General features: G+C 34.2%; 3 protein-coding genes across 4 annotated transcripts in view; 2 read left to right on the top strand and 1 right to left on the bottom strand.

Moving 5' to 3' along the window:
* Nucleotides 1-5,415, top strand: part of LOC128679028 (cholesterol transporter ABCA5-like) — a 45,707-nt gene extending 40,292 nt beyond the window's left edge. The window contains exon 35 of the mRNA XM_053760965.2: nucleotides 53-5,415. Coding sequence (XP_053616940.1) covers nucleotides 53-162 — 110 coding nt within the window. The 3' untranslated portion in view covers nucleotides 163-5,415. The remainder of the gene's footprint in view (nucleotides 1-52) is intronic.
* Nucleotides 5,416-22,443: 17,028 nt separating this feature from the next.
* On the bottom strand, nucleotides 22,444-26,937 carry LOC128678974 (uncharacterized protein). Of its 2 annotated transcripts, XM_053760893.2 has the most exons (5): nucleotides 26,747-26,937; nucleotides 26,541-26,666; nucleotides 25,872-25,999; nucleotides 25,378-25,475; nucleotides 22,444-24,665 (listed from the first exon to the last, which is right to left on the bottom strand). In XM_053760893.2, exons 2-5 carry the CDS (start codon nucleotides 26,584-26,586, stop codon nucleotides 24,491-24,493), a joined length of 447 nt encoding a protein of 148 aa, XP_053616868.1. In that variant the 5' UTR covers nucleotides 26,587-26,666; nucleotides 26,747-26,937; the 3' UTR covers nucleotides 22,444-24,490. The 2 variants fall into 2 exon arrangements, with proteins under 2 accessions (XP_053616868.1, XP_053616867.1); XM_053760892.2 differs by having other exon boundaries at nucleotides 26,541-26,937.
* Prestin (prestin) overlaps nucleotides 25,906-27,652 on the top strand; it is a 37,019-nt gene continuing 35,272 nt past the window's right edge. Inside the window, exon 1 of the mRNA XM_053760882.1 lies at nucleotides 25,906-26,047. Within this exon, the coding sequence (XP_053616857.1) occupies nucleotides 26,007-26,047 (41 nt within the window). The 5' untranslated portion in view covers nucleotides 25,906-26,006. The remainder of the gene's footprint in view (nucleotides 26,048-27,652) is intronic.

Raw genomic sequence — 27,652 nt, 5'->3', positions numbered from 1 at the left:
TAGTATTAGTAACTGAAACGCTTGCACGTATATACTGTACTTTTCCTTCTAGCGAAAGATAAGCTAAACATAGTGGAGTACAGCTTCAGCCAGACGACGCTGGAGCAGGTGTTCCTCAAGTTCGCCCAGACGGAGAGCGTCGACGCTGACCAAGAGCACTAGCTGCAGCTGCAAAGTTCATCTTCTTCCTCCGAGAGAGAAGCTGGACACGATGGAATGTAGCTTCAGCTAAATGTGAGAATATTTAGCTGTTGGACAACGTCGACGCGCACCAGGAGCACTAGCTGCTCTGCAATGATCATATTCTTCCTCTGCATGAAGCTGGTCATGGTGGCGTAGCTTCACCTAAACATTCTCAAGTTCGCGCAGGCGTAGAGCGTCGTTCATTCTGTTACAGATTGTGAGTTTTGACAGTTCATTTTAACATGAATGTTGGCATGGCATGAAAAATATGATTGTTTATGTCGAGCTTCTAAAACAGTTATCATTGATTATTGTATCGATTGTTTTTGGGTTTCGCGAGTAAGCCAGAGGATCGGATCATTTTGTAACGGTTTGTAAATTTACGATTACATGATTAAACAAATACATTGACACTTTACACTTGAATTTAATAAGTGACAGTCGTTCGTGACTGTTTTGAATCTTGAATAAAATTCGTAGATAATTTTCTTTCATTAATGGAATAATGTTCAGGGGCATGGAACGTAATGGGTACCGATAATTTAGAATTCATAGGAAAAGTGACATTGTAAATTTGTGAATATTTATCTCCATGTAGATTTGTGGACTGTAAAAGGAACTGTCAAAATTAAATATCTCCTTGAATAAATTATCAAGAGCGGTGTGTGACGATTAGTTTGTGTTTGAAATATCTTTCAATATATTTATTAAACTTAACATAGTAGTTAGCCAAAATTCGAAACTTGTTTTGGATGTACTTCGGGTGAGTTCCGTCAAAGATTTTCAAACAAAATTAATCGCCGAAATCATCGCTGAAAGTGCTTTTGAAAACCAACATGTAATATAAAAATCGCTTGATATAAATATATATAAAGATAGTTTATTTTGTTGATTTTGTAAGCTTTTGTATGTATATCTCAGATCGAGAGAATATTACTTAGACGTCGTAGTGAATCAGTTTTAAGACGAATGTTACATTTTTATAATGATGGCTCATGAGATGAGCATATCATAGCTACAGTCCGTTTTAAAGTCATGCGGAAAAAATACTAAAGGACCTATCTCTGTCGTTTCAATTAACTCTTTGAACACTTTCAACCGTTCTTCTATGGGTGCCTCATTATCATGGTCAAGTCCTTCTTGTCCTCAGCTCGGCGGAACAGTCCACCTGCGCTCGCTATCCCGGTCCATTCTCGGATGTTCCGCAGCCAAGAATTTTTCCTTCCTACAAAGCTTTCTCTTTCCAGCGACTTTACCCGTCATTATTAGTTGTAGGAGGTTGTATTGTTGATGCTAAGAACATGACCCAAATACGAGACTTTACGACGTTTTACATTGGACATGAGTGTGCGTTAATTAATATGTTCATTATTTATAAATTATTTTCATATAGTGTTAGTTTCAACCGTTACGGTACTATTCGAAACTTAATGCCGTTTGATCAAATGTGATTTGCTCGTAAACTTTCCCCCAATTGTCGGCGAGCTTTATAGTTTGTTACAATCATGCATCAAACTTAATTTTTGTTGTTTAATGTCACGCAGTCAATAGTAAACGAAAGTTTCGAAGTGTAGAACGAAAATGATGATCATTTTGTCATCCTTCATATAAATTTAATAAATTTACATTGTGTGCAGCAAAATTGGTGTTCAAAAAGTAAAATGTAGGTAAGTAGGTACTCAATGGACGAAAATAACCGATAATTAGATTGGGTACATATTCATTTGTCATCTTTCCGGGTTGCTCATTAACGGACTATAGTAACCAATCCATAAAATTCAAATGGATTGAAAGAATTATATTGCATCACCTTCATTCTAATGCAAATAAATTTGAAAATACGTAACTCCGGCTTTGTACAATAATATATGCAAAGTAACACCAAAAACTTTTAGTTTTTAGATAGGTCATGTGATTTTTGTCTAGTCAGACTGCGAGTCGTATCCATTGGTTTGAAAATAGTCCCACCGCTGGCGGTAGGACAAACGTCAATAATTAGAAAGGTTAGTATAATGTTTTGTTTCTTCTTATTTGCCAGTTGCCAGTATTTTTTCCCCACTTATTTTAAAATCTTTTATGTCACGAAGGGGTCACGTGATCGGCCAAGTTCGACCGCTTCGGCGCTACTAGAAATTTATTTGTAGGCATTTTTTTTTTTAAATCGATGGATATGACGCAAAGAGATTTCATTTTTAAAAAGTTTCACATTCGTTGCTCGATTTAAGTGATTTGTGTGTAAGCTGCGATAATGTTGGGAACTTTTCGAATCGTGAGGGTAGGAAAATATAGCTTTTTACTATCTTTACGGTTGAAACCGTAGCGTGTTATGTTACTAATAAAGATATATGATGTTTTCACTTATAGGTTAGCGCGGGTATCGACACGGAATAGACAGTTGTTGATGTGTAACAGAATTCCAACAGAAGCGAGACACAATGCTTAAATAATAGGGTTGCCTGTGTATAAAATAATATGTATAAGTAAATGCATTCACATATTGAAACACGATAATCTTGTGTCACCTTGATTGATCGATTTAATTTGTAGTAAGATTTTGTAGAAGCGGTAGTGGTATAACGGTCTCAGGCTCGAATCCTACTCGTGCCACATGAGTTTGTATACAAATCTGACTCATATATAGTGGTTTTCATCGACCACCACTTGCTACCGATGAAGGGAAACATCGTAAGGAAACCTGCACACTGGTCGATTATTAACTTGTGTGTGAAATGGAGAAGGCAATGGCAAACCCCTCCATTAATAATGCCAAGAAAGTTGTTGTGTGTGTTTCATTCCACGTAATGACCACGAGCCTCAGCCATGAGGAATACGACTATGAAGAAGAGGACTTTGTATTTTTTTATTTGTTATTTGTATAATTTGAAACGCTTTTTGACTCAAAGATCAATTTGTGACGTCACTTATTCTATACAATTCTATAAGTGACGTCACTAAATATATTAGCGTGTATTAATACGCTTTTCTCTTTCTCTGTCTCTCTTATCTGAGCGTTACGACCGTCGCCATTGAGCGTCGGAGCCCAGCGTCCGCTTTCCTACTTTTTCGCATCCACTTTCGTTCGGAGCATTCCCTAGTTGTCAGACCATTTCTTTTGTGGGTGAAACAATAACATGTCTACAGTTTTCTCTGTCTATGGAAGTAACGGAAGTTTGCAAGATTTGAACAAAAAAAATGGAGCTTATTAAAAGCTATTCCGTGCCGATATCCCGCCTTCACTCGGTCGAATGTGTCGGGTGTAAGACAAAGTAGTGTGTAGCATTGTAAAATAGACGCAATATAAGATTATACTTGTGTAATATATACTGCTTTATTCCAAAACGTTGTATGAACAAGATATATAATATTTTTTTTTACTAAAATGTCATTTTTGTCACAAGTTTTTATTGTCGTCAGAGAGATCTTGTGGCATTTAACGCCTGACAAAAAAGCAATGTGCCGTTGAGGAGTTCCTGTTGGGAGCCTTTCCTGGGCGCACCATAAGGTCATGCTTATCACAAATAATGCATTGCATTGGAAACTGAAGTGACAATAGTTTAGTATACAATATGTTTGGAAATTTTTTAACCGACTTAAAAAAAGAATAGGTTTTCAATTCATCGAGATATCGTTATGAGCGCGGAACTAAGGATTATCAAAATATTATTCACGGATAATCTCGTGTAAAACCATATAATAACACTAACATAACACTTAAACCTTTTTAATTTATACCTCTTGAATCAGTCTAAAAAATTTAAATGAGTCGCGTAATTAGATCTTTAGATGTAAGCGTACATAGGGACAGACAAACAGCGGGAAGCTGTTGTTATATGAGTAGTGTGAGGGGAGTGAGGTGAGAACGGGAATGAAATACGTGTAGTTCTATACAGCTGGCCAAAAAATGGTAGAAAAAATATATATACAACGTTTTGTGATAACGCAGAAAATCATGCTTATGACATACCTACATTATCTGTGCCTTTTTTGAAATAAAAACTTTGATCAATTTTAATTTGTAAGCGTAACAAAATCATATCAGCCTAATTTAACTTGTTTGAAAATGATTGCATCCATCGGGCAGAGTTTTATCAATTTAAATTTAACGTTTACATGTGTTTACTGTTCTGTAGTGCTAGATATTTTGTATGCGGACATTTTGATACGGAATTTATTTACGCAATCGTTTTATTTATTTAAAAAGATATAACACACATTGTCGTTTTGTACAAGGTTTTTTATTTTAATTTAAATAGTTTATCTTGCAACTGCTTATAATATACTTCTAATATTTGGCGACATATATTTGCTATGTGTAATCTAAGCGTCCCACTATCATTCATAGTGAACGCTTTGACAAGGTTATCAACAAATATTATATCAGTTAATTAACATTATTTTTTGGGAATTTTTCTTTTTACGTCATTTCATCTCCACCCAACGACCGCGAGTAGAAAACCGAAAATGTCAGTTAAAACAATAAATAAATTAACCTCGATATTAAAATAAATACAAAAGATATCATTTGTTATATTGTCGTATTTTAAGTTAGTTAAGTTATATGTAAGTAGGAATTCCATTTATATTTATGTGTGACATCTTTCGTCTCGCTTCTCTACGAAGGAGAGTGAAAAGTCATGTAAATGGAAGCGTGTGACAGAAAGCCGTCAAAAAATCGCGCTTTTTAAGGGCATTGTTAAACCTTATATTTGCAATATTTCATCCAAGACTGGATATGTTCCATTCCAGTATTATATTCCAATCTAATACGATTCTAAAAGTGAGTCGCTCTAGTCAACTTTGATGTTAAACTTTAATCTGCGCGGTAAAACGCAAAGTACGCCATTTTGTCTAACTAAATGTCAGCGGAGCGCAGGTTGTCAATGTCAAAGCTGCCCTTAGTCTAACACATTTTCGTTTCATTTAATGACAATGGCTGAAATAATAACTTTTTAAAACGGGCAAAACAAAAATAAAAAAGGCTTTGTCAAAAATAAACATGGTTGTTTTACATTGATTTAAGATTAAGGTGACCCGCGCGTTTGTTTGGTTTAGGTTTGTTAATTTATAAAAATGCTGACATTTTGTACGTACCTATGTTCATCTCTGTAGTAGTATAATTTTATGCAAATTTATTGAAATGCGTTATAAAAATATGGATATGTTATTTGATATTGGTTTGTTTCTAGTGAAGTTTAGTCAATTAATTTAGACCGAATAAAACATCCGACACGATTGAAATGTATTTTATTTTTACCTCGCGACCACGGATTTTATTCTAGTTTTTTATTAGATAAATAATTTAATTGAGAGTCTTAGCTATATTTGGAAAATGTGCGTTTAGTCGTTTAGTCAAATATATATTTTTTAGATTTTTTTATCTGTCTGTATGTTTGTATGGATGAAATTTTACATTGTTTTGAACAGTTGTATAGCGGATGGTCTAACTTGAAATCTGGTATATAGGTTTCATCGCGATACGTTTAGAACCTGAGATATTAATAATAAGGTTATGAGCAGACGAAACCACAAGGGTACTATATGTATGTATGTATGTCCCAATACTTCTTTCTTGGTCGTGTTTTGAAAATCGAGATTACGCGTAGGTAATATTTGTAGAAACTATGTGGAACAGTCATAATTAACTTGGTAAGTAATATGTTTAGTTAGTCGTGAGAAAACCGTACGTTATATGATGGAATGTGCTAATAAAGACTAAATTCTTTTGCGTGATATAGGCCCTTAGATATACTTTGGAATATAGGTAAGCAAGACAAGTTTATTTGTTAGACAAATTAAAAAACCCCCGACTTTCAATATACATTTCGCTACAACTTTTGAACGGCTGAATCGATTTTGATCAAACATATCTAAGAACCACCGCCTAAAAATTTGCTATCAAATAAAAAAAACCGCATCCAAATCGGTTCACCTGTTGATGAGCTACGGTGCCACGTACACAGACAGACAGGCACACTTAGCGGTCAAACTTATAACACCCCTCTTTTTGCGTCGGGGTTTAATAAAACCGGAGCTACAAATGCGGCGTGAGGTCCCGCCCTCAAATAGGACTACTATGTCGTACGACGGGTAAGTGGACCCCGAGCTCGGCCGCACTGCGGTTGAGGAAACAACAGGGAAAACACTCAGATGAGAGAATGTGCTTTTTAACCCTCGACGCAAAAAGAGGGGTGTTATAAGTTTAACGTGTCTGTCTGTGCATCGTAGCTCCCAAAAGAATGAACCGATTTTCGTTTATTTTTTTTTTTATGTCATAGATAATTTTATCCCGAGTGTTCTTAGCCATGTTTCATGAAAATCGGTACAGCTGTTCAAAAGTTGTAGTGAAATAAATATTGAAAGTTTTTTTAAATTTGTCTAGCAAATAATTGTTAGTGTACGGTCTTGAATTAACTTTTTAGAGGCATTTATAGATTCTATAATAGAATCTTTATATATAATAAAACTGTAAATGAGCTATGTCTGTAGGTATATAGGAGATATTAAAGAAAAGTAATTATGGGGGGTCTTTGTGGTACTTTTTTCTGTCTGTATGTTTGTACGCGCACCACGCAAAAACTACTGGACGGAATTTGATAGGGTTTCGACAGTTGTATAGCTGAAGGTCTAATTTAAAAGACTGTCGTCTAGAAGTACGGTCTCATCCGCACGGAGTGCCTCGTAAGTATATGTTTTTTTTTTTTGTTTTTTGTTTATTTTATCATTTTTTACTAACATATGTTTAAGTAGCAAATGTTAATTTACTAACAAATTTGAAAAAAAAATAATATCTGGTATAGATTCCATCGCGTGACATTGCTTAAATCGCAAGACATCGCTAATAATGCGTTATGAACGGACGCACAGAATGAACGCGGGCAAATGCCAATCAATACATATAATAAAATTGAAGAAAGGCCAAATTTGTACATTGGATATTTTTTTAAAATTCTTCATGGAATATACTTAGTTACTGATATAGATGACGAAAATATAGTTTTGGAAATTTTTGTCTGTCTGTCTGTCTGTCTGTCTGTCTGAACGCGCATCACTCGAAAACTACTGGACCGATTTGCTTGAAAATTGGTACCTTATATACCGGGTTAACATCTTAGATTCATCATTCATTCATCCCGGTAAATGGTCAGGTTCCCGTAGGATAATTGAAAAACTAATTATGAATCAAAATTGCTTCAGAATCTCGGGTTAACATCTTATAGACATTCAATCCCGGAAAATGAGGAGGGTCCTGTAGGAAAATTAGATACATCCCGGTAAATACGCGATAAAAAAAATTAGAGATGAGATTTTGCTATGAAATTCACGCGGGCGAAGCCGCGGACAAAAGCTAGTAGTAGATAGTATATAATATAAAATAATAAAAATTGATCACACCTTGGAAATTCACGCACGTAGTTAGGAGCTGATAGTGTTTAACGTTGTATCGCGTATAAATATTTGCATTGATAGCTACCGTTTAATGTACAGTCAACGGCACATCAAGTTACCCCGCATGAACCTCTGTGGCGCGGTGATAGCGACGAGTTTGCAATGAATTTGAGTAGGTGGGTGTGCTGTTTACTGTACCGTAGTCACAAAACTACAGGGCTCCGTAACTAACTGTATCTAAAATGGTGCGACTAATAAGGATGCCGAAAACTGCGCTGGGCATCGACGGTTAACGACTGACGAGAAATCTATGGCGACCATAGGCGTCGTCCCACGCCCCGAAGGGTAAAACTAAGCCACAAAGGAATGTCAGGCAAAGACGAGACGTCACTGCAATCTGCAATAAAATGTATAATAACAAATGATATGGTATGTAAACTCTGACATTTACTTGTAAAACATATACGTGATTTGTGATCTTCAAGTGTCTGAAAGTAACATAGGTATCTATTATGTTAGATTATGGAGATCGAGTATGTCATGCACACTCAAATGGTCAAACCGGTGGCGGCGTCGTGGATCGGGTCGGGAGGTTCCCTCTATTGTGGTTGAGCTTCGCGATGGCTGACTCACACGTCAACTCGTGAACGCTCGTCTCGCTCGCTTAGCATGTCTCAAAACATACTTTTCGGAAATTACTTTCGTGATTAAAAAATGTTTTACATTAGAATGAATTTAGAATTAGAAAGAATGAAAATTTGAACCCTTTATTTATGCCTTGAACTTATATTTTCGACAAAATTCAACAATAATTACTGTGAATTTTGTTTACATGTCAGCACTCGTAAGAAAAAGTGGACCGTAGTTCCTCCGGTGAGTGTAGGGACGCGCGGAGGTAAAATATCGCGAAATTTCTACGTAAACGAGAAAAACTGACTTTTTACACAAGTACACCAGCGTTCGAAAGCTAGTATTAGTTTGAGTGTGTTCGGCGATTTGTTTGCCGATAATCTATCTAGTTATTGCCGGCTTAAGAAACAAGGATGTGGGTCAAACGTAATGCTATGTTGGATTCAAACCGGTAATGTAGGATACGATTTCTGCTGTAACATAAATAAAGGATTCTTGGGTAATGTATGATGAAGTTTTAGCTTTCCTTCCTGTCGACATTGTAATGAAAGTTACTCATTTACGCCATAATGACTGAATGGATTTCTTTTAAGTTATACATTTAATAAACATTGTGTATTTTGTGTACTTACACTTAAATATGTAAATAGGGACCATTCGATAGTGCATCGGTACAATGCAATATGAATATTAAAGTAGAACCGCTTTAATGTTTTACATTTGACATCTGTCAGCCTATACCTAGAACTGTCAAAAATTTCTTCTTTTGTTAGTTTTTTTTTTAAATTATAGTATTTTAATGATATAAAGCTTTTGTAGTTCTGATTTTGGAACAATAGATAATGTGTGCCTTCCGTTATAAGCTTACTTATGAATTTTGACGAAGTGTCAAATGTGATCTATTCAATTGGTCCTACTGTGATTAAATGCCAATTATTACAGCACAATACAGTTTAGCTATATGTGTTTCCATGTTAGTTTATTTCCCTTGATATACATTTTCCAAAAACATTGGTTATTGGGCGCGAAAATTCAAAATGGCGCCAACTTTACTCAAACCTATTTAAGTTTGTCATTAGTTTAAACATATTTTATTCTTGGAAAAAATAAAATATTGCCATAGGACAGTGTGTCCTCTCGTTGTCAGTCACTGACCTCATGATCTGCGTGGGCCGAATTATAACCTAATTATACATGAATATAAAAATAGTAACTTGAAAGGCATTGCCCTTTCGTTGCAATAAATTAGTGGCAAAAAAAACGGTTAAGAGCGTGTTGTGGGTGAGCTAAGGGTTCCGAGCCACCAACCTTTTTATAATACTTATCTTAATATGAGTTTGGTGCTTGTAAACTGTAATTTTGTATATGTAATTAAATATATTGTAATGCAGAAAAAATATTGTGTCTACGCCACAACACGCACAATTACACGCGCATTCCCCCCGCGACAGCAGCCGATGGCAACTAAACCTAACAATTTTATATTAAACTGGATATTAAACCAAGTCCAAATCATTTTCAAAATCTTTTAGTTCCGTAAAGAACATATTGAAAACTTATCATGTAAGTATTCTTACATTATTTATATGCTAGCTATTATTTTTATGCTAAACATTGAATATATATATAACATTTTATACATTTGTTCGCGCTAAATCAATTAACACGTAATTCTATTTACAATAAATTATTTCAAACATTAAAAACTCTTTTTCGACATCTACGCAATTGAAACTATAAGGTACTATATATTTTTTAACTTATTAAAAAATAGCTTTTTTTAATCTGTTAATTATAGATTAACACTACGTATAAGGTAGGTACTTTTTATACCGATACACAACAACTCGCTTGGCGCTATTAATGGAATGTTTTGCCATTGCCTTCTCCATTTCACATACACAAGTTAATAATCAACCAGTGTGCAGGTTTCCTCACGATGTTTTCCATCGCCGGAGGCAAGTGGCGGTCGATGAAAAGTCTGATGAATGACGAATAAGTAAGATTGATATACAAACTCTAGGACTCGAATCTGGGACCTACAATCATAAGTAATATTTAAATAAATTATTGCGGCACGCACGTGAATGGGAATCGAACCCGCACTGATAAGGCTATCTAAGAGAAGCCTGTTTCAATATAGCATTTCCATGCTACTGATACTCGTTTACATAACGGAACTATTTCACTGAGTACAAAACACAATCGATTAGCGATTTAAGTAAAAAAGTTATATTAAAATTGCGCGCGCAACATAAACAATGCCTAAAATGGCAATAAATATAATAAAATTGACTACGCATTATCCTTGCATATTAACAAAGTCTTCTGCCGCGTCTGTCTGTCTGTCTGTTCGCGGTAAACTCAAAAACTACTGCACGGATATTCATGCGGTTTTCACCAATAGATAGTGTGATTCCTGAGGAAGGTTAAGGTATATAATTCATTATGTTTTACCCGAGCGAAGTCGGGACGGGCGGCTGTTTATTATATATCTGTGATTATTATGCTTGTCATCTATTGGACAGACTACAATTAAAACAGGTTTTATCACGATTATTAAAAAATATTGTGACACAAACGAATGGCCGTACCATAGATAAAATAATAAATAAGCGGATATCATAGTTTCGTCGGCTAAAGTGTTATTCCTACCATCATGCTGTGAAAAACAATTAAATTACTGCAGTAGCTTTATTATGAAACACACAGACAAAAATCCTGAAATTCTTATTTTAGATTCTAATAACGGCCACTAACACAATAATCTGAAACATCTCCTATGTATTAAACATAGATAATTTTCAATTTTATTATATTTATAGATTTATAAATCGCTCCGCTTATCACAAAATACACACACTACATCTCAGAATCCACGCTATACGCTGCGCGGGCGCAGTCTTGACATTGCCACGGCCAACACTACTTGTTACAAACATTTTATAATAATGAAATGTATATTTATATGTAAAATTGTGTGTTAGTGATATGCTAAAAGTGTTTTATTGATATAGGTAAGTGAAAAAAAATTTATAAGTATATATTTTAATAATATTTTGTCTCATCTCCGCATGTTCCCAGTTTCGTTTAGGGCTGTGAAGTTACGAAGCCCAGGTTGCCTAAAGACATGATTATGAAGCTACTATAAAAAGTATGAAATATGACCTGAAGTTTGTTAGACTTAAAGTCACATTATTTATTCAGAAATTGACCTTTGGAGGTACTTTTTCAAGTCAAATTGAAATTATACTTAAGTATTTACTTGTTCAATAATATAAAAATTAAACAATACAAATTATATGAAATTAAACTACGTCATAAAATACTTACAAACAATATACGTTATTGTTATCGAATTGTTGTGTACATATAATATTCTAGACATACCATAATAGAGTTATTAATAAATACAATTATTCAAATTATATGTAGTACCTGGGTAATATAATACTGCGGAACGCACGCATGTAAAACTTATAGATGTCAAATTATAATAAATCGATTACAATCTTGTTGGAAATAGCAACATTTTAGCATTGTCTGTTATATGTATATATTGTCTTTATCCAAAAACAACACGACACGCGGGAAATATATCCATATTTCCCGCGTGCTCTCCCTCTCTCGCTCTCTCTCTCTCTCCCCTTCTCATTCTGGACACGCATTTCATCACCTCCGGTCCTTTTATTACAAAAGCCCTATTTAATTACAAGCCTATTAATATTTTCATTCAATAAAAATCTAGACATCTAATATCTAGAGCTGTCCCCCTAGGTAAGGTGCCCATCATTCAGCAGGCACAATTCCCGCGCTTAATTGCAATGGAAATTCGCTGTGCGAGAAAGCTACCCGAGCGAGGGTCACCTGTTGCATCCCTCAGCTGTTTGATGAGCTCTCTGTACAACCCCCGCGCGCCTCTGTCCCAAAAACCTAAGTCAGGAACCTAAGTGAGGAAGATTTAGGTGTACCTAATTTATCATAAAATAAAGTCCTCTACTGCATCTGTCTGTCTGTTCACGATAAACTCAAAAACTATTGCACGGATTTTCATGCGGTTGCATCAAAAGATATTTATTATGTTTTTACTCGAGCGATGCCGGGACGGTATGTTAGTTATTTTAAAGGGGGAAAGTTTTTTTTCACGTCAAAACTTGAGGTGATATTATTTCGTCATGACTTTTGGGAACTATGGAGAGTAAAATAGACTACTGTTTTGACGCGAAAGGAGCTGCGGTCAACAACAGTAAGTAACATCAATCAAATAGAACTATAAAAAAATACAATGACAAGAAAATGTGATTGAGATGACTGAAAATAACGTTGATTTATAGCGATTTATTTAACTTTTATTGAGCAATTGTATTAAGTACGTCTTAGAAGTAGTAAATAAATTGTAGCTAGGTAAATCGATGCTGATTGAGGCGCATAAATTGCTACATAGGTACCTAAATACACAGCTTATTTACGTGAATGCTTCTATTCCTATAATAGAATGTTGCCAGGGTAAAAAAATATATTTATAAAAGGTAACGACACACGTTTATTTGTTGGTTACAAGCGCAGAGTTATAATTTTAATATAGTGTTAGCAAATATGTATACTTGTGATTATGTGTGAGCTTAAGTTACTCAAACTTATGCTCCTATAAAGAAATATAACATAAAATAGTTTATTAGGTAGGTAACTGTTTTCTAAAACTATACATGTGTTGGAACTTTTTTGAGCAAAAGGATGCTTGTGCCACTTATATAAGAACATTTCAATGTAATCTATACTATTATTATAAAGAGGTAAGCGCCTGTGAGTTTGTTTGTTTGAGGCGCGTAATCTCCGAAACTACCGAACCAATTTCAAAAATTATTTCACCATACGAAAGGTACATTGTCCAAGATTGCTATAGGCTATATTTTATCTCCAAACTGCCACGGGAGCGAAGCCGCGGGCAACATCTAGTGTTCTTACATCTGTGGCTTGTGCCAGAAGGTTCAGCTTCTTCTTAGCATTGAATTTTAACGTACTTAATTACTCAAAATACAAAAGAATATTATAAAACTAAACGTTAGCATGCAAATGTGAAAAACGTGATAAAATTCATCGTAATTCCTTTCCTTTTCACCTTAGACCTTAGTCCTTTTAACCAAATGGTTAACACGGATTTACATTCAAAATATGGTTTACTATAGCTAATAATATATGTATAAAAACTTACAACGAAAGGGGTATTGCACTTTTGTAAGAAACAATAATGGTAAGCCCTTCTGGCATGATAGGGACCAACACTGTTCAAATGAGTTTCTTTCGGCATTTCTTCTCAGCAGTGGTCGTTCCGAAATGCCAGTAGTTTGTATCTTGTGAGAAATAACTATTTAATATAAAAATTGACGTGAAAAAGTGTGTGAAGCTGTGAAGCTCTAATTTCTGAGTAAATTATTCGAATTTGAATTCTTGCAAATTCTGTTATGGCTAACCAGGTGCGAGATGGCAACTGAGAAGGTCTTCTTCGATTAGCATCAACAGGCTTTGAATTTTCGAGATAATTCGCAGGATATACAATTTTCTAATTGAAAGCAAATTGCAAGATTCCTTCAAAGTATAGAAGTTGAGAAAGTTCTCTTTTTGAAGTACATGACCTTTAATAAATCTCGTTGTGATCTTATTGTACACTTTTGGATATTGATTTACAAAAAAAGCGTAGCTTATGTTTGACTTTAAGTCTTCGAATATATCCACACCAAGTTTCATCAAAAACAATGTAGCGGTTCAGCCTTGAAAGCCTAACAGACCTTTGTTATTCATTCAAGGTCCTTATTGATTCAACATCGTGTATTGTGTACCATAAAAGCATTTTGAAAAAAAAAAAAGGTTAATTCATATCAAATCTACTTTTTTTTAGAGTACATTGCTCCAGTCAAATTTGGCGTTAACTTTAAACGCCGCTGTCGTTTAGATAAACTGGCGTACTTACTTTGCGCAAGTTGGTATCAAAGTTGATATGTGCAACGCACCCTATGAAAAGGTATGTGTATCTGATTTGACATAAATTAACCATTTTTTGTATGCAAAATACTTACATTGTACAAAATATACGATAACGAATTCAAAATCAATTGGCTTAGTAATTTAATAATTTGCTTTGCTTATCATATTAAGCGGCCATTAAACCACGCGCCACCTAAATGTTTAGCGATGCGACTCGGGCTGCGTTTGCATTATATTGTACTAGCGGATAACTGCGGCTGCGCCCGCGTTAATTTTCCGGAAATAAAGGTGTAAGATATCAAACCGCATCTAGTAATGTTGATTGTCATTTCTAGAGTCTTCATATGATTGTGTTCCTATAACTTTCTTATTGCTGTTTGGACTCTTTTCGAAATTATATAAATCATTCACATTACAAGCTTTTCCTTTTATTTCTCTATAATAAAACTAAGAACAAAGCCTATAAGAGGGATGGGCCGCTAGTTGTGCATAAGTATATATGGATATAACTATCCATTAATGTATATAATACACGCAATATTGCATTGTATTATGTTATCCTGCTAAATTAATACTTCATTGATTTAAAGCTATTCAATACAAACTCACAGCTTCGTGATTTGTTGTCCTTGTTTTAAATTTTGGAGTTCGACCAATTTCTAGATAAATAAATATTATATGAAAGGGATAAACCACACAGATTGATTTAGCAAAGTAAGATCGATGCTTGTTTGAAATTCAACTAACTTGGCCGCTATCCACCTTCAGAACTTCATCTCTGTCTACACCGTAAGAGATAGAGACGTGAATTGTTCAAGTAGTCGATACATTTTTTGCCGCTAACCGATTTTTTAATACACGACTGAAGTGTCTAATCGCTCCAGAAAACTATGTTTATAACAAAACGCCACCATAAAAATTTTTATTGTGCCAAATGTTCTCATCCTTAATTTATGCCCAATACATTATCAGTTTTATTACAGCATATTATAGGTACACTGTTTATTAGAAAACGTATTTAAACGTGGACAGAACAATATATTATATTGTTTGTGTAACACACTGATTGATCCAGTAATATTAATAAAAAATCTATACCTTCAGTCTGTTTATAAAGGGTAAAATAAATAAAATAAATAAAATAAATAAAATAAATAAAATAAATAAAATAAATAAAATAAATAAAATAAATAAATAAATATATTAGGACAAATCACACAGATTGAGCTAGTCCCAAAGTATAAGTTCGAGACTTGTGTTATGGGATAATAACTCAACGATACTGTATTTTATAACAAATACATATATATGTATAGATAAACATCCAAGACCCGGGTCAATCAGAAAATGATGATTTTCCATCATGACCCCACCGGGGATCGAACCCGGGACCTCTCGGTTCAGAGGCAAGCACTTTGCCTCTTCGCCACCGAGGTCGCCAATTAAATGAATTTAAATGAGGGCGCTGTATTCACTTAAATGATAACACTGGTGTTGTTCTAGCAATCACAAATCATCCGATTTAGTATTGCAATGGTGAAAAAAATGTAGTTTGTCAAAAACCAGTTATCTATAGACTGTACGTAGACGATGTCCGTGTTTGATACCAAAAGTAAGGTGTGCTTCAAAAGGTAAAAACGGAACATAAGATCATTTTGTTGTCCGTCTGTCTAGGCCCTTTTTTTAGGAATGCGTACACGTATCAAGTTGAAATTTATATCAAATATCCAGGTCGATCGTCCCTTAAATCTGTGAAAAAAATGAAACTTACAAGTCAAAGCGATAAAATAAATGACCATTCATGTTGAGAATATTGCAATTTCATAGGAAACTCAAAACCTACCCGTTGACCTAGAATCCTGAAATATGGCATGATAATTTCATGAATTGACAATGTAAATAAAGGGAAAAATCCGAAACTATGTAATTTATTGGCCCGTTTAATAAAATTCAATGTTGCAAATTTTCCGACTACATAGGAAAATCAAGTTTTACGATTTTTCTTACCTCAGTAACAGCACGTTTTGTATTCACATAAAGTGCATCTATGCTATGTAGACATCCATTAAAACAAAACTGCATACATTTTATGCTTTATTATAATATTCAATAAGTATCGATATATATTACAGTACCTATGTAAGTATTATTTACCTATAGTACTGGAAGTATTGTATAATCTGTGCCTATACTTTTGATTCGACACGGCAAGAAACACTGCTGGCGCAAAAGGAACATAAAAGGGACGCAGGTGTACAAAAGAGAGATAGGGAGGAGTTCCTTTCTATTTATAGGCGTATAAGAAAGCAAAAATATACATAATAAAGATTTATATTTTATTTACTTTTCCTAATATATTTGCTTGTGTATCATGTTAAGGAGTTCTCATACCGATTTAATTTACGGTATTGTACTGCAATAGTAATACTAGACTTCATATTAACCTTACTGTTAAATATACGTAAGTATGGATTTTCGCATAAATATATATATAGAAACAATAAAAAAAAAATAAGAAAAAAAGACTTCCTCGTCATTGAGTGTAATCAGTCACCTGGGAATTTATTGGTAGGTGCTAATTACTAACACATCCAAGTTTAAGTCTGTACTGGTGCATATATATCTTTTTTCATTTCACTGCGTAACCAAGAACCCAGGCCACTTTATATCTTATTTACATGCTAAGTTAGATACCCACTCCCCCAAAATGCCTAGACAAAACGAGTTAATGTCTAACATTGACAGTGTATCTGTCTCAGATTCTATTATGTGTGACCCAAATGATGTTCGCGCATTCTTTACTCCTAACACTAAATCATTAAATATTCTGACACAGAACATCCGCAGTGTATCTGCTAATTTAGATAGCTTTCTTGTTTTAATGACTAGTTTGGACACTGACATCGACATTATTATTCTTACTTAATGTTGGCTTCAATCGAACCATTATATCCCGGATATACAAGGATATGATTACGCTGTGTCCACAACACCTGTAAATCAGAACGACGGTGTAGTCGTATATTACAAAAATAATCTTTCTGGTATCACCATATCAAACACTCTAATTACTGAAGCCAGTTGTCTACAAATAAAAGTAAACACTGAAACTGTTATTTTAGGTATTTATCGCCCCGCAGCTTTTTCAAACTATAATAATTTTTTCCAGTCGCTAAATCCAGTACTATCGTCTCTACGAACCTTCAAAAACATCGTTTTGATTGGTGACATAAATATAAATATATCATCTTCGTGCCTTGATGAAGACAACGATGATTATCTTAATCTTCTTGCATCACATGGTTTTCTTCCAGCACACACTTTTCCTACCCGGGAATCTAGTTGTCTTGACCATGTCATCTTAAAGACCCCTCATCAAGCACGCACATTTGTGATTCAGTCGTCGATAACGGATCATAAATCTGTCCTTCTGTCACTGGACACCAAAAAGACCACCTTTCCTTCTTCTCCTTCCACCCGGATTGACTACCGCAACTTCAGTGCTGCTCTCCAACATGTGGACTTTTCTTCTGTTATGCTTTCCTCGGATCCCGAATTTGCTGCTAACTTCCTAATATCCACAATACGATCTCTTATTTTGTCCCATTCCACATTATCTACCCAACCTCGGCGAAAACGTATTTTAAAGCCATGGATTACTCCCGGGCTGCTCAGATGCATCCGAAATAGGGATAATCTTTATAAAAAAAGTAAAATACATCCTGAGAATGAAACTCTTCGAATCACATATGTTAGATATCGTACTTACTGTAGTTCAGTCTTAAAATCAGTAAAAAGAAACTTTGAAAAAGAGTTGATTAAAAAATCTAGCTCAAATACCAAATCATTATGGTCCGCAATAAAAACTGTTACAAATTAACAAAAATCTCCCTCTACGGCCAACGAATTACTATCCTGCATGCCTACTCCAACGAGCTCACTTGACCACGTAAACTCTTTTTTTGTCAATATTGGGAAAACACTTGCTGAAAACATCCAACAATCATCCCCCCAATTTGCTCCCCCTTTACCTACAATTACTCATTCTCGACGTTCTTCCCAATCATTTGTTTTACATGATGCAACTCACATGGAAGTAGAAAATATTATTGATTCCTTAAGAGAAGATTGTGCCATGGGTTGGGATAATATATCCACTAAACTAGTGAAGCATAATAAATATACACTTATTCCTATTTTAACCCATATTTGTAATATTTCTATGTCATCTGGAATCTTCCCCTCTGCTTTCAAAAAAACAGTGGTCCATCCTATTTATAAAAGTGGTGATAAACATACTCAGAATAACTTCCGCCCCATATCCATATTAACTGTCTTTTCGAAGATTCTTGAACGCCTCATTAATGAACGGCTTAAGTCATTTCTCGAATCTCACTCCATCTTATTACCTAACCAATATGGCTTTCGTAGTGGTAGATCAACTAATGGAGCAGTTCATGAGCTCACAGAATTTATAGTGAGAAATTTGGATAGTGGAGGCTTATTTTTAGATTTCGCGAAGGCCTTTGACATCGTCTCCATTACGATACTTTTAGACAAACTTGAGTCGATTGGTGTAAGAGGTACTCAGCTCAATCTGTTTCAAAGTTACCTAACCGGCAGAACCCAATGTGTTTGTATAAATAATCAGTACAGCTCTGAATTGACTATTCACTATGGCGTTCCTCAGGGAAGTGTGTTAGGACCCTCACTATTTCTGGTCTATATTAATTACCTCTTCATGTTGAATGTTCCACAGTGCAAAATTATTTTATGCCAAATCTTGGCCTGAAGCATATACTCTTGCACAGCACGGCTTTAATCTCATTTCGGAATGGCTTCGCCAGAATCTTTTGACACTTAATGTCCAAAAATCACACCTGCTCAACTTCTCAATATATAATTTAAAATCCCATAATAAAATTATTTCTAATCTTTCTGTTATTGCATATTTGTAATTTATCCTCTTGTACATGTCCTTCTTTTCCGGTTGCTGAAACAACAAAGTATCTAGGAATACACATCGATAAAAATCTAAATTTCAAATCTCATATTAATATAATGGCAGGTAGAATCCGGAAACTTATTTATATATTTAAACGTCTAAGATTTGTAGCTGATCCTAATATTGTGAAAATGGTTTACCTTGCTCTAGGTCAGTCGTTGCTTACCTATTGCGTAAACATTTGGGTTGGTGCCTGCAAATCGATTTTAATAAAATTGGAACGAGCTCAAAGAGCACTATTAAAAGTATGCACTTTCAAACCCTTCTTATTTCCAACTTTCCAACTATATCAGTTCTGTGAAGTTCTTACTGTTCGGCAGCTTCATGTCTTGTCTATAATTTTGCAACAGCACCAGATTACTCCCTACAATCCTCAGCTACGTCGACGAAATAGGCTTGTTGCTGCCTCCTCCCTTTTTTCTACTTTTTTTGCTCACCGTTTTTTCTGTTTTAGTGGACCCTTTTTATATAATAAATTACACATCTTACTCTGTATCCTACCGCTCCCAAAATATACCTGCAAACAAAAAATCTCTCAATTCTTGAAATCACTTGACTATGACAACACTGAAAATTTACTGCACCCTGACATATAACTAACGTGACTATTAATTAGTATTTACCTGAATTTACTGTTACATATATTTACCTTCTAAGTTTATGCCCTCAAGCTTATCAGCTTGCTTTATTGCTATCTTTATTCTACAGTGTAAGTACACTCCTACAGTTTATTATTGTACTGTCTTTAACCTTAGTAATAAGTAATAATTAAAATTTGCTTAATTTTGTTTTTATTAATATCCAGGCTTTGTAACATTGTGGTATCAAACCCATGCAGATGTGAGAGCACTGGTGTACTGTGACACAGGCTCGCCTATATCAGGCACCAGTCTCCAGCGTGCTGCAGCACACATTACTTCCTTTATTAGTCTCACTGTTATGTTCATTAGCGTTTTGGAGAAAATAAAGCACTTTTTTACTTTTTTGACGTGACAACGTCTTAAATTAGGTTGCGGCTGGGAGTCACTTATGAAAAAGTGTAACGCCCGGTAACGTTACGATGAGTCACCGAACGAGAGAGAGGCCCGCCGAATGCCTTGCGTCTCTCTCCCACTCAACTATGATCGGTCTGCCGCGCGCGTAAAAAGACGTTGTACCGACGTCACGTAAAATCTTCGCCCGTAAAACCGACTTTACAGGCAACCATTTTTTTTTTACTTTTTACTATCTATGTGTGTCATGGATGAACTGGTCAAATTGTTTCAACCTAAGGCGATATTCAAAAGCAATTATGAGGGTCTTTATAGGACTAGTAGAAGCCAAAACATTTTTTTTTTTAGAATTTTTTCCTGTCTGTATGTTTGTTGGCGCATCACGCACAAATAACTGGATGGATTTCGATGCGGTTAATAGATGGATAGCGGAAGGTCTAACTTAAAATCTGGTATAGGTTTCATTGCGATATGTTGCTTAGATATCGATAACAATAAGTTATGAGTGGACGCACGAAATTAACGCGGGTGAAGCTACGGGCAAAATCTTATGTTAGATATTTTTTAAACATTACACTGTATTATAATATAATTATAATCACTATTGTCTTATGTAATTAGTTTTTGTCATGCAAAATGATGTATTAGTGTTATTATAATGACAAAATTAAAAATTATATTAAAACTATTATTTGCATTAAACTTTATTTGAACATCAACAATTATAAACAACGGTTAACAAAAACAGTGTTCTAAAATTTATATAATACAGCGCACAATCTACATTCAATGGAATAAATACTAAAAACGTACCATACAAAATGGACTAAACGTAATAAAATGGCAATTTTACATTGAAATAAAATATTATTTTTATCACTTTACAAAAAGTCGAAACTGAGTGACGTTTCTTAAATACGCTTTGGCAAATCTGTTTTATAGAATTTTAATTTACAGATTTTCACATAGACAAAGAAAACAATAGATGCAGTCATATCTTTTGTTTCGCTCATATAATAAATTAAATGTGTATATGCTTAGGTTTTTTCAGAAAATGGGTTGGTAAATGTAAGGATTTTAAAATAATTGACGTTTTTTTCGGGCTTTTGCCATTGGAGTTTAGTATATGCTAGGTTTTGCTACTGACGGCTGGTAAATGTTGGTTTTGGGAATAAAACAATGATTAATTCTTATTAATCATTTATTTTTCAGTCAAAACCTTACATATTTTTATGTAGGTATCATAATTACGAAAGTAATTAATTAACTAAGTAATTAGTCAAATCCTTACCTATTTTAAATTATTATTTTTTTGTAAGTATTTTTATTTAGAAATGTTTTTTTAAAGGTAATATAAATACTTTAAAGGTAAGGTTTATACCTTTAAAACACTTCTTAAATAGTAAAAAATAACAAAAGTAAAATTATTTTCTCAACATTTACCGTGCCTTCGATGTTAATCTTAAGATTTACCAAGTGAATGGTGGTAAAAGTTCGAATCATTGTTCACAAAATTGTTCGGACTTTTACCATTAAGAGTTGGTAAATCTTAGGTTTTACTGGAATATCTTAGGATTTACGGTAGTTCGTGCTTTTACAGTAACATATACACGAGAAAAAATGGGACAAAGCGCTGTCCCTTTGTCCCTCACCGTGTGTGCGGTTTTACGACGCCCAATCTGTCGCTTTTTCATAAGATTGTATGGACATTTCCATATCGATAATGAAATAACTTCTATCTCATTTGGCTACGCTAACGCGTCATCTTTAGTTTCCTTTGTCTTTAGATTTTAACTAGTTTTAATTTGAACTTACATTAATTTCTGCCATTTTTAGAGCATAATAATTCAATTTCACATACATGATAATAATTTTAAATAAATTATACAATTGACATTATATACTTACTATAGACAACATTAAAGTATCGTATTGAACAGCAGTAGGATTTAATGGCACTTAATCTGTCAACACCAAAGTTTTCTTACGAAAAAAATGCCCCTAGCACCGTACACATATTTTCATGCTAAATGCTTTTATGCACGTCACACGAAAAAATAAATCAAATACTGATGCACTAGGGTCATTGATATAGCTTGTCGTAGATATAATGTACATGCGATTGTGGCGTTTAATACGTTAACAAAAATGTTGGAATGGAATTCATTCCATGGAATCATAATTCACAGCCCTAACATCTATGCTAAATTTAATTTTGTGTAAATTCAAAGTATGTATGCATTTTATACTTTATTACCTAATAAATATTTTTTTGACGTGACAACGTCTTAAATTAGGTTGCGGCTGGGAGTCACTTATGAAAAAGTGTAACGCCCGGTAACGTTACGATGAGTCACCGAACGAGAGAGAGGCCCGCCGAATGCCTTGCGTCTCTCTCCCACTCAACTATGATCGGTCTGCCGCGCGCGTAAAAAGACGTTGTCACGTAAAATCTTCGCCCGTAAAACCGACTTTACAGGCAACCATTTTTTTGTTCATTATGACGCGATGCATGAAATGACAACTTCTTTGCGCATAATAAGTCAGAGATGCGTTAACGCCCAGGAATATTTTTTTGGCAGCGCAATCAGCGCGGCTTCACTGCTCTGCACTACGCTCCGTTACTTACGTCACGTCAACGAATAAACGTATTATATTCATAGATATTAGATATTGAATGACGACTGAAAAAACTTCGGGTATAGATGGATCGACTTGACAAATGCTTGTTGGGTTAGCGAGCATCGTTTTGGCTGTATGGTCGTATCCCTGCCTACTCGAAATTTGAAAATTACTACTACACATTTAAAAATTATTATTCAACTAAATTTGTGAGCAAAACACATAATACTTAATAGTACTTTACAAGAAATAAAGAGTGGAAAGAAATTATGATAGAAAAAAGAAAAATTACAAAAAATATATACGGATATTGTGTTTCAATCAGTTATGAATATTAAATTGATAGCTCGGCTAATTTGAAAAGACGCGTGCACTTTCCACGACAGCAGTGAGGCGCGTCATTTTAATTCAGACAACCCATACTTGGTTTACATATGGTTCATGACACGCAGTCTTTAATTATTTATGTTCTTTATGTTCGTATATGTGATTGATAAATAAAATATGTATAATATTTAATTAACAATTGTATGGCACTAATACTCTGCAATATTATTTTGTGTAATTTATCGTTTCGAGCAAGGAATCAGTTACAATTAAAACTTACATAAAAGGAATTTAATATCAAAACATCTGAACACAAGAATATAACATCAGAACACATCAAAATATTTTAAGCATATAGTTAGTTTCTTTTACACAATAACAACAAATAAATTAAATAATTATTTCTACACGTACGAATTTCACTAGAGTAACGTTTTAAAACTAAAACTAGGAAAAAAATGGCGTTTTTTGAATACCTAGGTTTTCTTGTGATCAAACCTGTTAACGTTAATGTTCCTATAGTTATTAACACTTTTGAAGTAAACTCAAAATAAGTCTCCGTACACAGTAATACCAGATATAACAACTAAAGCTTGTCTCTGTCTTCCCCGTAAGAGAAAAAGACGTGATATAGTACACTGAATATAATATAGTATCCCCTCCAGCATCATTTACAATTTTAAGGACACTTAACACATCCAACATCCTTCATTTTCATAAGCTTTTCAACTATAAATCTAATACAGTTTTATAATAAACATTGGAATGAATTTTCTTTACTTTATCACTAATATTGAAAGCGTATAATTATTCTAATTTGATTAGAATTATTTATTTAACAGCTTATTTGTCAAAACAGTATTAAAAATGTCATTATTTGGGCACTATCTGACATTTTGATCACAACTATAAACTTTGAAAATACAACTTGAGTCCAGTGACAGATATCAAATAGACAGGTATGAAAACAATACATCTGTCTCTGTCGCTGTCATTTTGGATAATCGGTTCATTCTGCTGTCATGTGACTCAAGTTATGTTTTACATAGTACAACTAAAATCACGACTACATATAATAATAATAATTTAAATATTTTCCAACGAAATAAATTATGGCACTAATGTAAATAATTCAATTCTATGACACTTAATCTAATTTCTACAGTAATCTTTGGAACTACATACTGAACAGAAGAAAAATCTAATTTAAAATTCGGCATACCATAGACAAGTCTATAAACCAAAAAAAACTTGGAATAAAAATATTCCCGAAATTCCCTCGGGAACTCATTAAGTCATTGAACAAATCCACCTTACAGGCAGATCAATCGAAAATAAAAACAATAGCAATTTCATAGACAGACTATTTCATCCACCGCCTGTATGTAGCTTCCATAAAGAGATCAGTCCCTTTGTCTATGGGTCGCACTATGATTGGTATTGATAAAAGACCCACTCCAACTGTAATCCACCCTCGAGCTAAGAAGAGCATTTTAGGAAATCGCCTCGCGAGTGCCCTATTTGAGTATGTGCATATTCTGTAAAAGAAATAAGTACTATTACCCTGGTGAAGTTCTAAGCGGTGGTGGACCAGTGGTTGAGACTGCCTGTGATTGAACGGTCTCAGGTATGAATCCTGCTCATGCTGTGTTTGTATACCAATCTGATTTGTGTAGTTCATAGACTAGGTACCTCACTAGTGTGTATGCATGCAAGTACTGCCACTAGATGGCGGTATACGTAACAATTATGTCAGATGCCTCTAGACGACTTGAATAAAATCTGCCATTACCATGCCAAAAAAAATTTGTAAAATGTAGGAATTTGAGATGCTTCTCAAACTAGCAACCTATTCAATATTTCTAAATGTCAATTAAATAAGCCCACTAAAAATCTAAACGTAGCCTTTTCTTGTTGCGGGGTAGACAGAGTCAAGAATTGTGATTCTGATTCTTGACTTGTTTATGCCGGAATAGTAAAGACGTGACATTATATTTGTATGAAAAGGTGGGCGAATAGGCGACAAGTCGCAACTCAAAAAGATTCAATGACTTTAAATTCTGAATAAGAATAAAGAGCTATTTTTAAAAACGAAATAACTGAAGGTGTAATCAAACACCTACAATTTTTCTCTTAGCAAATGTTCAGACGACTTTGCTACAAATATTTAGTAAGGCGCTCTCTAACTAGATTAACGGCTATATTATATTAATATTGCACTTCTATTAATAGTAGTGTATAATATGTTACCTGTTAATGACGAACCCAGGGATGGCCACGGAGGCCAGGGTCTGCCAGATCAACGCGTCGCCAGCTTCTATTAATACTTTCTTTGGCCGACCATCATTCTGAAAATTACATTTAATTTTTTTTTAAATCCATACCACACAGGGAATAAAATTTTGCGTGAAAATAATGCTCTGGGTTTCGACGCTCAATATCTGCACTACAGTAGAAACCAGGAAAATACATCCAATATTCATCCATAGATTATCCTTCTATCCTGAGACCTGGTATGATAGGGACCAACACTGTTCAAATGAGTTTCTTTCGGCATTTCTTCTCAGCAGTGGTCGTTCCGAAATGCCAGTAGTTTGTAGCTTGTGAGAAATAACTATAAATATAAAGATTGACGAGAAAAAGTGCCTGTGAAGGTCTAATTTCTGAATAAATGATTTGAATTTGAATTTGACCTGAACTCCAGCAGTGAGGGCACATTTAAAGTGTTGAGTTTAACAAATCACCTTCAATGTTCTCAGGCTCTTGTGCATGGTGTCAGCGAAGCAGTAAGCGAAAGCCACCCCATAGGACCACCGGACCACCTTCGCTGGCACTAGCGCACGGAACGACTCACCCACCTCATTGGCGTACCCTGCAACATGGACCTGTTTAGCGATTGCTACATCACTAGGGATGAGGGGTGAGTTGGATTATGTTATTGTGAAACAATTGATTAATATTTGATGTTTCAATCTCACAACAATAGGATTGTGTCCGATCAGGCCACATGGTAATTGATTGAGGTTATCTTCCGGTACGGAAGACCCATGTTGCTCTATGAGGTTAACAATAAACAGTCAACAGTTTTTGGTATATACTACTTCTTTTAAATTTTTGTTCATTTGTACAAATCAAAAATTTTAATTACTTTTTGCTATATCTTAAATAATTTCATTATTAACATGATACTTTCATTGATAAATTTATAATTGTACGATCCTTCAGATGTGTGAATTAAAAATATTAATTGGTTGCCTATTTTATATAAATTTATTTCATATACAATACCCTCAACAGCATTCAGTATGGAAATCATAAAATATAAACAAAAAACGCATTAGTATCATACGAATAAATAAAAATAGATTATATCCATAATATAATTTTAAGTCCTGAATGCTGTTAGCACTCACCCAGGTAACGAACCCACGTATCGCGGAACAAGTCTTGGTCGCTCATTTTTAAGGTTATATATATCTATCACAGACGAAACCTTTGAAACTATACACACTGGAACACAGACACCGATAAACTGAAATCTATATCATGATAATTTTTACGAAGACATATAATTTGTTTCATATAAAATTACGTAAACGTTTACAATTGATTAGGTAACCTCGGTGCTAAGGAACCATTGCTGTTATCAGTCAATTTGGAACATAAATATGTAATTTCATTGTAGACTTTAAATACTATTTCAATTCAATTGTATTCTGTGGTCTTGGTATTTAAATTAGTTTATTTATTTTTATGTTCGTCAATGAAACATTTCAAAGGAAACTTCAAATGACTAACTTGACGGACGGTGACATGTTGACAAGCGCGTGAAGATATCGATGTTGCCCTCTTGCAATGTTGTAGTATATGGTTCCGTACGTGAGTTTTTAATATATACTATTATTATAAAGGGGTAAGCGTTTGTGAGTTTGTATGTTTTAGATAATCTATGAAACTACCGAACCGATTTCAATAATTCTTTCACCATTATAAAGGTACATTATCCAAGATTGCTATAGGCTATATTTTATCGTAAAATTCCCACAAGAGCGAAGCCCCGGGCAACATCTAGTTAGTTATATATATGATATATTACATACCTACCTACATTTCTAAGTCAACACCAATCAATGAATTTTAGTTTTGTCTGTCTAATAACCTGTTGTTATTGTAGTACTTACACATTAATCTATAAAACACCATGGTGGAAGGATGAAGCCCTAATCGAGCCGAGAAACAATTTGTTTATAAAATTTCTAAAGGGCTTTTATTATTTTGCTTTATTATTTTGTACCGTTTAGGAAATTTTATTCGAAGACAACATTGTATACATCAATATTTAGATTTGGTAGGACTATTTAGTTTTTTTACTTTGAAAACATTTATACTAAAAGATGGGCAAAAAATAATTGGAGTAATGATTTCGATTACATGTATTTTGTAATCTTCGGAAAGCATTACAGATTATACAATAAATCTTGAAAAAAAATCAAGATTATTGTAAACTCATTAGTCGAGATTACTT

The sequence above is a fragment of the Plodia interpunctella genome, chromosome 21 (assembly GCF_027563975.2).
Source record: "Plodia interpunctella isolate USDA-ARS_2022_Savannah chromosome 21, ilPloInte3.2, whole genome shotgun sequence".
In the NCBI taxonomy this organism is placed as follows: domain Eukaryota; kingdom Metazoa; phylum Arthropoda; class Insecta; order Lepidoptera; family Pyralidae; genus Plodia; species Plodia interpunctella.
This window is presented reverse-complemented; position numbering and strand designations above follow the sequence as displayed.